Source organism: Canis lupus, chromosome 16 (genome assembly GCF_011100685.1).
Source record: "Canis lupus familiaris isolate Mischka breed German Shepherd chromosome 16, alternate assembly UU_Cfam_GSD_1.0, whole genome shotgun sequence".
Taxonomy (NCBI): domain Eukaryota; kingdom Metazoa; phylum Chordata; class Mammalia; order Carnivora; family Canidae; genus Canis; species Canis lupus.
Genome location: NC_049237.1, coordinates 34,572,634 through 34,589,766, shown reverse-complemented (window position 1 = coordinate 34,589,766; position 17,133 = coordinate 34,572,634). Strand labels below are relative to the sequence as shown.

At 39.5% G+C, this 17,133-nt stretch overlaps 1 protein-coding gene and 2 pseudogenes across 3 annotated transcripts in view; 1 reads left to right on the top strand and 2 right to left on the bottom strand.

Annotated features, from left to right (window-relative positions):
* The window catches only part of GTF2E2 (general transcription factor IIE subunit 2), an 80,314-nt gene that overhangs the window by 6,855 nt on the left and 56,326 nt on the right, over positions 1-17,133 (bottom strand). Inside the window, exon 7 of one of the 3 annotated variants that reach the window (XM_038560181.1) lies at positions 13,461-14,009. The exons of the other annotated variants lie outside the window; for them this stretch is intronic. Within the exon in view, the coding sequence (XP_038416109.1) occupies positions 13,837-14,009 (173 nt within the window). The 3' untranslated portion in view covers positions 13,461-13,836. Of the gene's footprint in view, positions 1-13,460; positions 14,010-17,133 lie in introns of those variants that run through there. 3 annotated transcript variants of the gene reach the window in all.
* LOC102151735 lies at positions 808-6,621 on the bottom strand (annotated as a pseudogene).
* Positions 5,529-5,613, top strand: LOC119869640 (annotated as a pseudogene).

Below are 17,133 nucleotides of genomic sequence, written 5' to 3'. Positions count from 1 at the left end.
CATTCAATTGATTTTTTTATTTCTGCCTGATTAGATCTAAATTCTGCAGTCATGAAGTCTCTTGAGTCCTTTATGCTTTTTTCTAGAGCCACGAGTATCTTTATAATAATGCTTCTGAATTGGCTTTCTGACATTGAATTGTAATCCAAATTTTGTAACTCTGTGGGAGAGAGGACTATTTCTGATTCTTTCTTTTGAGGGGAGGTTTTCCTTCTAGTCATTTTGCTCAGTGCAGAGTGGCCAAAAACAAGTTGTATTGGGAAAAGGAGAAAAAGAGAGGAGAGAAGGAAAGAAAAAAGAAAAAGGAAAAAAGGAAGAAAAAAAGAAAAAAAGAAGAAAATGGAAAGAAAAAGAAAGAAAGGAAAAAAAAAAGGGTGGGGAAGCAAACAGAAATAAAAAATAAAAAAAAAAGAAACCACGGGGGAGTATCTTCTGATTCTGTATACTTTAAGTCCCTTGACTTCCCCTGGAACTTGTCCGTCTAGCTGGTCTTCTGGGGGAGGGGCCTGTTGTGCTGATTTTCAGGTGTTAGCACTTGGGGGAGCTGCTCTGCCCCCTGCCTGGTGCAGGGCTCAGTGGGGGTTGTTTACCCCGTGAGGCCCCAGGAGGAACAACCGCAGTGGCGGCGGCCAGCTCTAGAGCCCCGGATTCAGCTCCCACAGTAGCTCCAGAGCTCTCGGTCTGCAGAGGCCTGGATGCTCCGGGGGCGGCGGGACCACTGATCTGCTCAGCTCGGGGCAGGAGTGTCCTCGCTGTCCTGGGCCCTCCTCCTGGCCTCTGCCTGTCCCGAGGGGAGGCCAGATCCTGGGCTGTGTCCCCGGTGCCCAATGCTCCCGGGGCTGCGCTGTTGGATTCGCGCTCCTGGCCGCGCAGCCCCCTCCGCGGAGCCGCCGCCCGAGCCCCTCAGAGTTGCTCCCAGAGCCACGCAGTCCCCTCCGCGTGGGGTCTCTTCCTCTGCTGGAGCCGCCTTGGAGCTGCGCCCCTAAAGATTTTTTTCATGAAAGACACAGGGGCGTGGGGGCAGAGACACAGGCAGAGGGAGAAGCAGGCTCCATGCAGGGAGCCCGATGTGGGACTCGATCCCAGGACTCCAGGATCACGTTGGGCCCACTTTAGAGTCTAAGTCTAAAGCAGTGAAGCCAAAGTGGGCTCCAGGTAGGGCCAAGGTCAGAGGTAATAGAGTAGACAGCTCTGCAGCTGTGTGAAGCCATGTCCCAGGCAACAGCAGGCCCCACGCCTGCCCCACACAGCCAGCACAGAGAAGTGTGTCCCAGCCTGGGCAGGGATACGGCAGACAGCTCCCACTCTGTCTGGCCTGCACCCTCCTAGCTGTAGCATTCCTGGTGCCCTTAGGAGCTACCACCCAACAATAGCTGAGATGGCAGCTCCCTGTGCACTAGTGTGGCAGCCTCACCAGTTGGCCTTCACTGCCTTGATGTCACTCATGAGGTCTGGGCCAGGCAGATACCAAAGATCTGGGGGAGGGCGATGCCCACAAAGAGCCCGGCCCCAACACGGAGGCTGTCCTGCAGCCACTTCTCAAACTGGCCCGTGCAGCCTATGGTGTGGGTGGAGCCCTGCTGCTCCAACTCCAGCCTGAGCTGGTTCCTGCAACCACACTGGGTGCTGAGCACTTCTTCTGTTGTGTCCCTGACGCAGCAGAAGGGGATCCTGCAGTGCTCCCCGCTCAGGTTCAAGTCAGTGCAGTTGAAACAGATATTGAAGTGCCATTAGGCCCTTTGGCTCCAGAGCAAAACCAATATTCTGGAGCAAAGAGACAGTAGAGGTTAACGTCTTCCTGACAGGGCTTGACACTGTTACTGATGGAAGAAACTGAGCTGGCCTCAAATCCAGTCCTTGAATACAAAGGACAGGATCCCTGTTGCCAAACTCCAGGAAGAAAATGAGGCTGAGGAACTTGAGCAAGAAGGTGTTCTCCCAGAGCCCAAGATAGCCATCAAAGCGCAGCACCAACACAAAGCCTCCAACCACTACAAACAGCCACGTGGGGTCACGGGCTCCCAGATGGGTCAGTGCTGAGATGTTGGGAGAACACCCTTCTCACCCCAGGCCCAGAGGCCAGTGGCCAGGAACAGGGCCTCCCAGCACCCAGAAGATGTCAAAGCCAAAAAGGAAGTAGTTCCCATAGCAATCGACCTCTGGTTCTTGAAGTGATGCTGCTTGCCCGGCAACCGGAACTGGGGTTGGTCAGCCCTCCATGAGCCACCCTGGGGTAGAGCTGCCCAGGCTATACCACATCCTCTTTATCCATTCATCAATCCATGTATGTGGGGATCCCTGGGTGCCTCAGCAGCTTGGCGCCTGCCTTTGGCCCAGGGCGTGACCCTGGAGTCCTGGGATCGAGTCCCACGTTGGGCTCCCTGCATGGGGCCTGCTTCTCCCTCAGCCTGTGTCTCTGCCTCTCTCTATCTCTCATGAATGAATAAATTTTTTAAAAAAATCCATGGATATTTGGGCTGCTTCCATATTGTAAAAATAATCTTGCTATAAACAGAGGGGTGCATGTACCCCTGAGTCAGTGTTTTTGTATCTTCTGGGTAAATATCCAGTAGTGCAATTGCTGGATCCTAACATAGTTCTGTTTTTAACTTTGTGAGGAACATCCATACTGCTTTCCACAGGGGCTGTGCTAGCACATTACTTTTAACCCAGGTCTTCTTCATATTTAAAGAGAGTTTCTAATAGACAGTATATACTAGGGCCTGCTTTTGTTTCTAATCTGCAAATCTGTCATAATTATTATGTTTAGACAATTTACATCTGTCTCAATTATTATGTTTGAACAATTTAAAGTATTCAGATGATTTTGGATGTTTAAACAGATTAAAGTCTTAATTAGTATGTTAAATGATTTAACATAATTATTAATAATGGTTGGAATAAAATCTATCATCTTACCATTTCTATTTGTTCCAGGTACTCTTCTGCTTTTTTCCTTCCATTTCTGTGTTCATTTGGATTATTTTTTCTGATTACATTTTATACTTGCTATTGGCACACTATACTTTTTTATTGAGATACAACTGACATTTAACACTGTATTAGGTTTAGGTGTAAAACACAATCATTTGATATAGACATATATAAAAAAATGATTACCAAAGTAATACCCATCACACACAGTTTTTTTTTGTGTGTTGAGAACTTTTAAGATCTACTCTCTTTCCAATGTATAATACAGTACTTTTAAGTATAGTTCCTTCTTTTTTGAAAACAATTTTAGTGGTTGTCCTATGGTTTATAATACATATATAATTAATCAGAGCCTAGTCGCAAGTAAATTATACCAGTTCACATATAATGTAAACATGCTATATACAATACTGGGGGCACCTCAGTGGCACAGCTGATTAAGTGTCTGACTCTTCATTTTGGCTCAGGTCATGAGACTGATCCCCATGTTGGGCTCCATGCTTGGTGGGTGGGGACTCTGCTTGAGATTCTCTCCCTCTCCCTCCACCCCAGTCCTACTCACACACCCCCTCTCTAAAATAAATCAACCTTGGGGCACCTGGGTGACTCAGTCAAGTGTCTGCCTTTGGCTCAGGTGATCTCAGAGGTTGTAGGATGGACCCTGCATGGGGGGGAGGGGAATCTCCACTCAGCAGGGGCTCTGCTTCTCCTCCTCTTTCTCAAATAAATAAAAATCTTTAAAAACAGGGACGCCTGGGTGGCTCAGCAGTTGAGCGTCTGCCTTTGGCCTGAGACGTGATCTGGGATTCGGGATCGAGTCTTGCATCGGGCTTCCTGCATGGAGCCTGCTTCTCCCTCTTCCTGTGTCTCTGCCTCTCTCTCTCTCTGTGCCTCTCATAAATAAATAAAATCTTGGAGAAAAAAAATTTTAAAACATAAATAAATCTTTAAAAATAAAAAGATGTTATAATAGTATCTTTCCCTCTGACCTTTCAGCTATCATAAATTTTACTTCTATATTTGCTGTAAACATAAAATACATTTCTATTACTTTTCCTTTATACTGCTATCTTTTTATTTTTAAAGATTTTAAAATTTATTTCAGAGAGAGAGAGCAAGAGAGACAGCACAAGGGGTAGGGGCGGCACAGAAGGAGAAGTAGAGTCCCCACTGAACAGGAAATGACATGGGGCTTGATCCCAGTACCCTGGGATCATGACCTAAGCCTAAGGCAGATGCTTAACTGACTCCGCCACCCAAGCACCCTTTTTCTTTTTTCTTAAGTAGGCTCCAGAACCCAATGCGAAGCTCAAGCTCAGAACCCTGAGATCAAGACCTGAGCGGAGATCAAGAGTGGGACACTTATCATAAATAAATAAAAATTAAAAAAAATTAAAAAAAGGGATCCCTGGGTGGCGCAGCAGTTTAGCGCCTGCCTTTGGCCCAGGGTGCGATCCTGGAGACCCGGGATCGAATCCCACGTCAGGCTCCCGGTGCATGGAGCCTGCTTCTCCCTCTGCCTGTGTCTCTGCCCCTCTCTCTGTGTATGCCTATCATTAAAAAAAAAAAAAAAAAAAAGAGTGGGACACCTAACCAACTGACCCACTCAGGTGTCCCTTGAGCTCAACTGATAAGAAAAAAATTTTATTATATTTTTTAAGAGTTTTAATTAGAAAAACATGAATTTTATATTCATCTTCTACTTACAGCACACCTACTTATCTATATAGATTCAGGCTACTATCTAATATCATATCCCTTTTGCTTGAAAGAATTTCCTTAGTGAATCTGGTGACGCAGGTCTAATGACAATGAATTAACTCCGTTTCTGTGATACCCAGAGAATATTACTCTGAAAAACCATTTCTCCTTCATTTTTAAAAGACTGGTTTTGTGGAGCACCTGGGTGGCTCAATTGGTTAAGCAACTGCCTTCAGCTCAGGTCATGACCTCAGGGTCCTGGATAGAGCCACACATCGGGCTCTCTGCTCAGTGGGGAGTCTGCTTCTCCCTCTCCCTCTGCCCTTCCCTTCACCTGTTCATTCTCCCTAATAAATAAAATGTTTAAAAAAAAAGAAAAAAACTGATTTTGCTGGGTAGAAAATTCTAGGTTGAAAGTTTTTCTCTTTTGATCCTGCACTGTCTTTTGGTTTCCGTAGGTTTAAGTGACAAGTCTGCAGCAATTCTTTTTTTCCTCTATACTTTCAGTATTTTCTAATCATCAACTTTCAGCCAGTTCGAATATTAACACATGGGTGTTTCTATTTGCTATTTGTTTTGGGGGACTATTAGTGTGGTATCTACCATTACTTTTTCAAAATCCTTGACCATTATTTCTTTTGTCCTATTCTTTCTTTTCTCCTTCTAAGATTTGAATTACACATTCAGAACATGTGATATTATTCCCTCATAGACAATGGGTGTTCTATTATTCAGTTTTCTCTTTGCATTTTAGTTCAGATAATTTGCAATGGGCCTATGTTAACGTTGACAGATTCTTTCTTTGGTTATGCCAAGTATATGATGAGCTTATTGAAGGGATTCTTTGTCTATTACAGTGTTGTTCACTTCTAAAATTTTCATTCAGGAGCACCAGCTTTGTGCAGTGGCAGTATCGTAGCCAATGAGGTTTACCCGAGGCGTGATTATTGCTAATTGAAAACTTCATTCAGGAGCACCTGGGTGGCTCGGTCAGTTAACTATCTGCCTTCAGCTCCCAGTCTCGGGGTCCTGGGATCAAACCCACAGCAGGCTCCCTGCTCAGCAAGGAGTCTGTTTCTCCCCCTCCTTCTCCCTCTGTGCTCGCTCTAAATAAATAAAAATCTTTTAAAATAGGAACTCCCAGGTGGCTCAGCAGTTGAGCATCTCCCTTTGGCTCAGGGTGTGATCCTGGGGTCCTGGAATCGAGTCCCACATCCAGCTCCTGGCAGGGAGTCTGCCTCTCCCTCTGTGTCCTTCATGAATAAATAATTTTTTTTTAAAGTCTTTTGACATAAAAAAAAAGGAAATAAAAATTTCATTTCATTTTCTTAGAATGTCTACCTTTGAAATATCTTACCTGATTGTGCATGTTACCTGCCTTTTCTACCAGAGGCCTTAACATATAAATCAGTTATCGTAAATTCCATGTCTAACAATTTCCAGTAACTGGGTCCTGAGGATTCTAACTCCCATCTCAATACTATATCACTTTTCTCCTTGTTTTTACACCTCATGGAGAGAGAGTGTAAATGTGTGCACGCAGGACATCCTCTGTAGGACAGCTGAGACTGAGATAAATAGTCTTTGTGTCTGGATATGACCATATCTTTCCTTATGCTAGGCCTTTAGTGTGTGGATGTAGAGTCATTCTATTGTCAGAATATGAGCTTGGTCTGGAATCTGTTGCTGCTGTGGATACCCATAATGCACCACAGGGTCAAATTGCTCTAGCCATACCTTGTGTTTAGGGAAGAGGCTTGTTTGCCACAGAGTTTTTTTTTTCTCAGTGTCTACTCAATCTATGGTTTTAGGTCTTCCACTTAGGCTGCATCTCATACGGTCTCTCTGCCTCCAAGCTCCTGTGACTCTCACAGAATTCCAGTTACCCATTCCTCTCCATCTCTTCCCCTGGTATGGAGTGGGATTCTCTGAAATTCTGATCAAGCCTTGGTCACAGACAAGTACTATGTTCTTGGTATCTGGCATGTAGCCTTCTCCATGTTCCTGCCCACCCCCTAAGCTAAAGTTCGGGGTCGAGCACATATTTCTGCCCCTTCCCCAGGGTGGAAGGCTTTCTTTCTGTTCCATTACCTCTGCAGTTTAAGGTTTCTGTCTCACAGCAGACAGGCAGAAGGACTCAGACAGGGCTTCATGTCTTTATAGAAGCATCTACCATTCCCTTCCTCCAGACTTGCCTAAAGACAACAGTACCCAGCCCTATATCTTTTCCATAAGCATCCAGTGAAAATTTATGGAAGATAGCCTGCAAGTAGGTATGAATTCTCTCCTATGGGTTCTCAGCTCCCAAGGATTCTGCATCTTCTTACTAATACAATTTAAGCCCTTAGCAGTTCTTTATAATTGTCGAGTGGTGTTCATTTTGTCTGTCCCAGGTAAACAAGTGCTTGCATCCCATCTTTTCAGAGGTGCCGGTTTTTCCTTAGATTTCAGGAAAGAGCTGCAACCTCAGGTCTCTGACAGATTCAAGAAAACTGTAAATTTGCAGCTGTTTAGGGCTTATTATTATTACTCTAAGAGTAGAACAATACTTGACCAGCTTTCTCCATTTTAAGTGGAAGCCAGAAGTCCCCAACTATCCCCACTTTTTGGCTAAAGAACAATGGGATTGGGCAGCCCAGGTGGCTCAGAGGTTTAGCACCGCCTTCAGCCCAGGGCCTGATCCTGGAGATCTGGGATCGAGTCCCACATCAGGCTCCCTGCATGGAGTCTGCTTCTCCCTCTGCCTGTGCCTCTGCCTCTCTCTCTCTCTCTCCTGTGTATTCTCATGAATAAATAAATAAAATCTTAAAAAAAAAAAAAAAAAAGAACCATGGGATTAATGCAACTAGCTCTGCTCACTTTGGGCTTGTGTGAGAGAAAATAGTTTCAGGTCAAACTTCCAAGTCAGCAATAATAACATGACTCTAATTCCAAGAAAACACAGAATATTTTTAAAAAATATGTATCAGAGGAGCCTTGGGTGGCTCAGCTGGTTAAGCATCCAACTTGATTTCAGCTCAGGTCATGATCTCAAGGTCGTGAGATCCAGCCCTGTGTCAGGCTCTATGCTCTGTGGGGAGTCTGCTGGAGATTTTCTCTCCCCCTCTCCTCTGCCCTTCCCCCTGCTCACTTTCTCCCTCTAAAATAAATATATTTTTAAAAGATTTTATTTATTTATTCATGAGACGGGGAAGGGGGGCAGAGACACAGGCAGAGGGAGAAGCAGGCTCCATGCAGGGAACCCAACGTGGGACGCCATCCTGTGTCCCCAGGATCATGCCCCGGGGCTGAAGGTAGCACTAAACCCCTGAGCCACCTGGGCAGCCCAATAAATAAATCTTTAAACACAAATAGGTAAATAAGTAAAATATATACCAAACCAGAATTTTATTCGTCAAATTTACCACAGTTGTTGAAGTATGTCACACCAAAAAGAATAGTTCAGGCATTTTAACCCATGGCTTGTTAAATTCTAACTATTCTTCGTTTATCTAGAGTTAAGTATCACATGATATAACTGTATCTAGAATAAGCATCACATAATAGAACATGATACTATGATACAGTATAACAACTGTATACTTTTCTCTGTATAAGCAAAAAGAATAAAAGTACATATATGATAAAGACATCTTTTATTCAGAGGTAACTTCAGTCAATACACTCTTTATCAAGCATCTGTATTAGTAGCACCGCAAAATTTCAGTTCCTTTTTTTTTTTTTAATTTATTTATTCAGAGAGACACAGCTAGAGCTAAACCGCTGCGCCACTGGGGCTGCCCAAAATTTCAGTTCCTTGAAGACTGAAACTACTGTGACTTTCTACTTGACATGTAGAAAGCTTATAGACTTCAAGCCTCTTATGATACAATCACAGAAGCAATAATACCTATTGGAATAGTGACAGAATGGTCTAGTAAGAATATGTATACTAGTACCACCAAAACAATACACAATATAAATTGTAACGGCACAATGGAACTGAAAGTAGATTAAAATTAAATTTAACTACTTTCTTTTGCTAAAACTATTTTCTGAGGAAAATCCATGAAAAAAGAACTCTTCAATGGGGACGCCTGGATGGTTCAGTCAGTTAAGCATCTAATTCTTGACTTCAGGTCATGATCTCAGGGTTGGGAGATTGGGCCCCACATAGGGCTCTACACTGGGTATGCAGCCTGCTTAAGATTCTCTCTTCCCCTCTCCCTCTATCCCCCACCCTCCCCAAAATCTTTTTTAAATATCATTGTTTTGCGATAAAACATTTCTACATTAATCCCTGCCTTTCCTTAGCTTAGTGCTATTACAGTATTTAAATATTACATGTACTATATAAATGTATCACAGCTGCATAAATACTTTAAGATGAACAATGAAAAGCAGTGCCTAATTTTAGAGGCATGATCTCACAGGATCCCAAATTTAATTACATTTTAATGTATGCAGGAACAAAAAATGTAGAGTTGAAAGAGGTACAAAATCATCTGATTTTCTGTAATTTCATAAAGTCAGTGCAAGAAAATACAAATTCAAGATAATCTCTATTTTCTATGAATCTGGCAAAGTCAACTAAAAATATCTGGTACTGGTGATGGTAAATAATTGGATACTTTTTCATATACTGCTGTAAAGGGTAAATGGGTCCCAAAATATTGGTGCAAACTTTACAAAAGGCATAAAAGGCAAAGTGTTGAAAAATTTTAAAATACGCCTTCTCTTCTGATCTTGCAATTCTACTTAAAGAATTACAATAAGGAAATAATCAGGCAAGGACACACATATTTATGTGCAAGTATTATTTTTAATAGCATATAGCAAAACAAAACCAAAAATTGCATTTCTTAGAGAGAGCATCAAAAAAATTGTTTTAAGGTACATCCATAAAATAGAAAGCCATTAAAAAATTAACTAACTAAAACAGCATCAGAGCCCCATGAAAAGGAGCTCTGGGAGAAGCCCGTATTCTAAGGATAAAGTTGAAATCATTAGCAGCAATGAAAGAAAAGTCAGACTGTTATTGGACTTCTCACCAGGAATGCCCACAAACTTGACAAAACTGCAAAAGATCACTGCAAATGTGACCTCACATGGCTAAACTGGCTCTGGTTCTTTGCTATCTAACAACACACAAAACTACAGATCCACTTAGTCAATAACCAGAGAGCTCAGTAAATGTGAATAAATAACTAGAATAGATTTAAGATTTAAACACCTAGTATTTTGATACTATTTGATATTTTGAATTCTACTAATAATAGCTAATATTACTATTACTCTTACTATGTGCCAGGCTCTGTTCCAAGCTCTATGCACATTTATTTTTAACTCATTTAATTCTCATAAGGACCATGAGACAGATACCATTACTCCTATTTTATAAATGAGAAATCTCAGAAGTACCTCACCTAAGCTAATAAGGAGCAAAGGTAACATATACACCTACAGATTAACTATTCAAATCATCCTCTTGACCACTGCATTTATACTGCCTCTAAATGAATAAGATCCTGATAAAAGGAAATAAATGGCTTTGTGAAGTAAGATATATACCTAAATTCAACTACTGTGTTCACTTACCCTATTTGACTTTCTAAATTATTACAAATAAACTCTCTCGTTTTGTGCTATATCTCATTTTAGAAGATTTGCTTCTATTACAGATAAAATGAAGGCTATCCTCAGCCTGATGGAAAGCTTCATCACTCAGTAATTCCTCTTTAGCTAAGACTGCCACCTACTGGGCTAAAACAAACATCTTCATCAATGCAATCAGGACAAAGCATTTTGAGTAAAATATGAACAAAGAAAGTGAGAGAAGACAAATGTTAGAATATGAATCAATTTCAGTGGATATTCTCTGGAAACACAATTTATATCATTAGCAAAAACTCATTTTTTAAAAACTAGTGATTTATGCCATACTGACCATTTCAACTACAATAGTGTCCCAACCTTAAAGTTCCTATAGGTTGTGACTGTTCCCTCAGTGTCTATAGTGTACAAACAGCACAATGATAGTATGCAAGAACCACTGTGTTCCTGTGTCAATCTTCCCTCAGTCTTAGGTAAGCTCAAGAACAGAGACCTTATTCACTTTGACATTCTTGCATCACTGAATGTGTTGAATGAAAGAATTCAAGAAAAGAAGCATGAAGACAACATGTCTTAATTAACTGTTGTCTATTTTATAAACATAAATCGTATCTTTAAAATAATTTTCAACCCAGATAGTTCGTTTTATGGGGAACATTTGGAAATGTCTGGATACATTCTGGTTGTGACACACTGTGGGGAAAGGTACGCTACTGGCATCTGAAGAAGCCAGGGATTCTGTTAAACATCTACAATAAATAGTGACAACCCCAACACCAAAAAAAAATATATATATATATCCAGCTCCAAATCAATATTGTCATTGTTGAAAAATCTTTCTTCCTCCCAGCCATCTTTCTTAGAAAGTAAAGATATTAATGAAAAAACACCAGCTGATGAGAAGAAACTGAGCCTAGGGGACACCTGCATGGCTCAGTAGTTGAGCATCTACCTTTGGGCTCAGGTCGTGATCCCGGGGTCCTGGGATCAAGTCCTGCATCAGGCTTACTGCAGGGAGACTGCTTCTCCCTCTGCCTATGTCTCTACCTCTCTCTGTGTCTCTCATGAATAAATAAATAAATAAAATCCTTAAAAGAAACAAAGAGGGCAGCCTGGGTGGCTCATGGTTTAGTGCCGCCTTCAGCTGATCCTGGAGACCCGAGATCAAGTCCCATGTCAGGTTCCCTGTATGGAGCCTGCTTCTCCCTCTGCCTGTGTCTGTGCCTCTCCCTCTCTCTCTGTCTCTCATGAATAAATAAAATCTTTAAAAGTCCTATGAAAGAAAGAAAAGAAAAGAAAAAAAAGAGAAAGAAAAAAAAAAGAAAAGAAAAAAGAAAAGAAAAACTGAGCCTAGAACCAAATTCTGTTTACATATACAAACGACTTTTTATACTGGTTTAATACACACATGATTTTCTAGGAACATACAATGTATAATATAGAGAGAATACAGTATGATTAACCTTTGAAAACCTCAGAAAAACTTCACTGTGTATTTTGCAGACCTCTGCCAAGAATTCTTTATCACTTATGGAAAACACCAATTATGCTATATAGGTTGCCAATGCATCACACCTGTACTGATCCATTTGTAGCTATCACATTCAATGGTGACTCTACATATTAATGTAAACAATTGTTATTTATATCTTTTATATTCTAATATAAACATGCTTGAATAATTACAAATACTAAAATACATTTTTAAAAAATAAATCAATTTCCTTTTATTTCTCCTTCTATTACAGTTAGAGTATTATACTTCCGGGGGGGGTGGGGGGCAGAGGAAGAGGGAGAGAAAGAATCTTAAGCAGGGTCCAAACTCAGTGCAGAACCGGGTGTGGGGTCTCACAACCCTGAGACTATGAACTGAACCAAAATCAAGAGTTAGACATTTAACTGACTGAGCCACCCAGGGGCCCCACTTTTTTTTAAGTAAGCTCTACACCCAATGTGGCACTTAATTCACCACCTGGAGATCAAGAGTTACATGCTCTATTGACTAAGCCAGCCAGGCCTCCCTGCATTATACTGACTTAAGAAATTATGTCTCAAAGTAGGCTATATCATCCAGAAATTATATATGACTAACGAACAGATTACAAAATATTTGTTCTCAGGCTGCACTGAATCAGATTTAATGATTAAAAACCACTAACCTATGAAAAAAATCAGAATCTTTACTATAGCCTTCGCCTTTACTACTCTCTGCTTGAACTCCACAATGGCACATACATGGACACCACTCTGGTACTTTGCAAGGTTAGTTCCATCTCATTTTTCCACAGCAGTCTTCTCTGAGTTCCACCCCTCCTACGGATTTACTATCTTGCACTACTTTATTTGTCTCTTTCCTAGAATTTGATACAATCTGTCATCATTTTTTATTTTTTATGTTGTCTATTTTATCCTTCAAAACTATGTAATAAACTCCACAAAGGCAGAGAGTTGCATACCTCCTTCATTACTGTATCCCCTGCATTTAGCAAAATGACTGGGGCATATAACAGGACATCTCAATTTGTGCTGAATAAGTGAATTCATGAATACACAATAATAAATTGTTACCAAAGTCCCCAGAAAGTGTTAACTAGGAAATAAAAATGAAGTTGATAAAATTATACCTAGAAGTTTAAGCAAATTACTTAGAGATATAGAGAATCACTTTGTATATGAGAACCTCCCAAAATTATACACTTACCAAATAATGAGGAGAATATATCATGTAATAAAGATAATAAATATAAAATGACGCTTCGGAATGTTAAAACCAACTTTCTGCCAATTACAAAGTAATTATTTAAACAAAAGATGACAGGGTATACAGTAAAAGAATGGGAAAAATATAGGAGTCCCAAAAAAAGGGCAAGGGATTAAAAGAATAATATGAGAGATTTCAAAGTAAAAGAACAGGGCAGCCCCGGTAGCGCAGTGGTTTAGCGCCACATGCAGCCCAGGGTGTGATCCTGGAGACCCGGGATCGAGTCCCACATCAGGCTCCCTGCATGGAGCCTGCTTCTCCCTCTCCCTGTGTCTCTGCCTCTCTCTATCTCTCTCTCTGTGTGTCTCAAATAAATAAATAAAAAAAAAAAAAACAAAGTAAAAGAACATTAAATACAACCAAGAGGGATGCTTTACAATGATTTTAAACACAATCCTTACACTATGAATGTCAAAAATCTTAACAAACCAAAAACTCTGCAGGAAAACATATACAGGAAGGAATAGCAAAATTAACATAACAAAAAAGTAATGGCAGATTTTAATGTTTGCTCAGTCACTACTCATACCAAATAGTCAAAAACTAGTACATAAAGGGTGATTTGACAGATTGTATTTTCCTTTAAAACAAAAATACAACAAAAGTAAAATAGATAAACCAACAGTATAATAAGGAAAAGAAAGTCCAAATACAAAAAATTAGCAATAAAAAGGGAAAACTAGAGAAAAAAATTAAATTATAGGGCCATACTCTCCAAAAAACATGTTATTAAATTTGAAATTAAAAATGGATGATTTTAGGAAAACAAAAATTACCAAAATTAATTCACAAGGTGGGAAAGTTATATATATATATAATAATAACCAAAGAAGAGATAAAGAATACTGTCAAAGAGGCAACAAAGACAAATATACTACGCATGGGTATCTGTGTTCAAATCTTCCAAGTAATTGCATATTCTCATAAAAATGGAAAGGGAGGGCAAAGGGTAGGAAGGAAGAGAGGAAGGGAAAACTGTACTTCTCTTTTGATGTATCCAGCATCACACACAAACCAAACCCTGAGAAAGTAAACAAAAAAAGAAACTGGATACTAAAGCAAAAGACCTTAAATACATAGAAAAAGAGTCCAGAGATATATAAAGTTAAAAAAGGGTTATTCTAGGCATATAAGGACAGCCAGTCTTAGGAAATCTTAGTAATACATTTCAACACCTATTAAATAAGCTAATAACAAAGACTTAATAGATGCAAAAATAACTTATCAATTTCCCTTCCCAATACCTTCTGATATATATAGCTATTTCATTAACATAAAGAATGCATACACACATGCAGCATGTAAAGGGTTTAAGAATATTTGCTGCAGCATTAAGTACTTAAAATATCCATTCATCAGGTACACACACATAATGGAATACTAAGTAGCCACATAGCATTATAGAATATCTCTAATAGAAAAAAAAATAAACATCAACTTATATAATTTATTTCCAGATATGTGGGATTTTACTAACAAGCATATATGGTTACTTATCATCTGAGTGGAAAAAAGTGAAAATCCTCATCTTGGGGCACTTGGGTGGTACAGTCAGGTAAGCGTCTGACTCCTGGTTGCACCTCAGGTCATGATTTCAGGGTCATGCCCTGCATTGGACTCCTGTTCAGCCCAGAGTCTGCTTAAAATCCTCTCTCCCTCTCCTACTGCTCCTTCCCATCCCACTCTCTCCCTCAAATAAATTAAAGAAAGAAAGGGAGAGATGGAGGGAAAGAAAGAAAATTAATCCTCATCCTGTCCTTATAAACCAAGTAATGAGGAGATGGGAAAAGTTTAAGCCAACAAAGCCCGTAAAAAATGGCAAATGAAAACAGGGGTAATATTAAGAAATAGAAATACAGAAAAAGATGCACAAACAGGAAAAGGCTGAGCAAAGTTAAAACACAGATATCCACAGAAAAATCACACTGGGGACAGAAAATACTAATGATTTGGTATAATGATTAGTGTGAGAATTACAGACCAGAAAGTATACTCTTAAAATTTCTCCAATAAATATTATCAAGAAATCCTAGAGTTCCATACTACTCCTAAAGAGCTACTGTAACCTCAATATTTGCTTCAATTTGAACATCTATGTAACAGAACAGATAAGTTACACTATGCTGCCATCTGAAGAGCAGACTTAATGCTAAAACTTCCCAAAGAACAATTATTTTGATTGTTAAAGATACCAGAAAAATGGTAGAGAAACTAAAACAAGTGCTATACTGTATTAGAAAGTGGAGAGACAGAAGGTTTAATCAGCAATAAAAGAGTAAGTCATTCTAATACTTCAAGCTGAAAAATCAAGAACTAAAAATACAAGCATATTATTTAATACATTAAGGGAAAAACCACCCAAAGAATTAAAATAGGGACACCTGGATGGCTCAGCAGTTGAGCATCTGCCTTTGGCTCAGGGCGTGATCCCGGAGTTCCAGGAACAAGTCCCATATCGGGCTCCCTGCATGGAGCCTGCTTCTCCCTCTGCCTATGTCTCTGCCTCTGTGTGTCTCTCATGAATAAATAAGTAAAATCTTTAAAAAAAAAAAAAATTAAACCAGTTAAGTACTGCCACAAATGGGACTCAAATTAGTGAAAGGAAAAAATATATACACTTTTCACTGTAAGATCTTCCCACCTGAATAGGTGATACTCAATGTTCTTTAAAACTGTACATTTTTTTTCAAATGGATTAACTATGTCAAAGAATAAAGGAATTAACTTTTTTTAAACTTTCAAAAAATTTTTTAAAGATTTTATTTACTTATTCACAAGAGACACACAGAGAGAAAGAGGCAGAGACACAGGCAAAGGGAGAAGCAGGCTCCATGCAGGGAGCCTGATGTGGGACTCGATCCTGGGTCTCCAGGATCATGCCCTGGGCTGAAGGCAGCGCTAAACCGCTGAGCCACCTGGGCTGCCCAAACTTAAATTTTTAAAGAAGTTCACTTCTACCTAATTTACATACAAAAAGCTTACCTTATTACATAGTACAATACAGAATAACTGGAATACTTTGAAAAAAATTTTCTAAAGTAACAAACATTTACTGAGAACCAACTACACGCAAAGTACTCTCAAGCACAATTTTCCACCAAAACACAACATTCTATTTCCTAAAACAAATCATGGTCATCTAAAGTGACTTCAGGTTGACTGAACTCCTATCTACAAGCACCACAAGCCCAAATATCTACAGCCAGATAACATATTAAAAAAAAAAAAAAATCTCAGAGCTATTGTACAAATTACAAAGTCATAATCAAGACATGTATGGGCTACTAAAGGGACAAGAATTCTATGTGCATTTTTAACACATTATTTCTGCAATAGAATCTCTTTTATTCGATACAATAAACAAGAGTCACTAGCACTACCAGTTATAGCAATTAGTTTCACTATTTGCAATCTAGTGTCACTTTTTTACTTTATGTAATTCTATACTGTTAGAAATTTTTGGTATGAGTTTGTACTACTTTTCAAATTTTATAATTAATACGGCATTTAATTATTTTCTTGCCTTTCAGTTTAAAATTACTACAGATTTACAGTACAATATCACATTTTTCTAATTGAGAATTTCTACTTGTATGCTAGAGATTTCCCAAGACTAAACTCTTGTTTACTATTTTATCTGACAAATACTGATGAAATATTTTTTAAAGATTTGAAAGAAAGAGAGCGACAGAGGGCCTGCACACAAGGGGGAAGAGAGGGGCATAAGAGGAGGAACTGAAATCATGACCTGAACCAAAATCAAGAGTCAGACATTCATCAACTGAGTCATCCAGGTGCCCCTGAAATACTTTTTAACTAAAATCCAAAATACAGGCATCACACATTTAGTACAAGACTCCTCAGAAGCTTATTAGCATCTGACTCGACAAGAGTCAGAAAAAAGTCATTTTCCCTATCCAATCTGATAATCAAAAGACTCAAAAATTACTTGAGAATATCAGTCATCAAGAAAAAGGTTTTTTTCCCATCCTGTATCAAGCTTTCACATCAAGATATGATGTAATACTTGTAGAATATTAGAAATAAACTAGTACAGCTGAGCTATAAGCATAAGATATCATAACCTACTATACGATTACAATTAACCTAAAATCTTTCAAATTATGTATTTCAAATTGCATTGA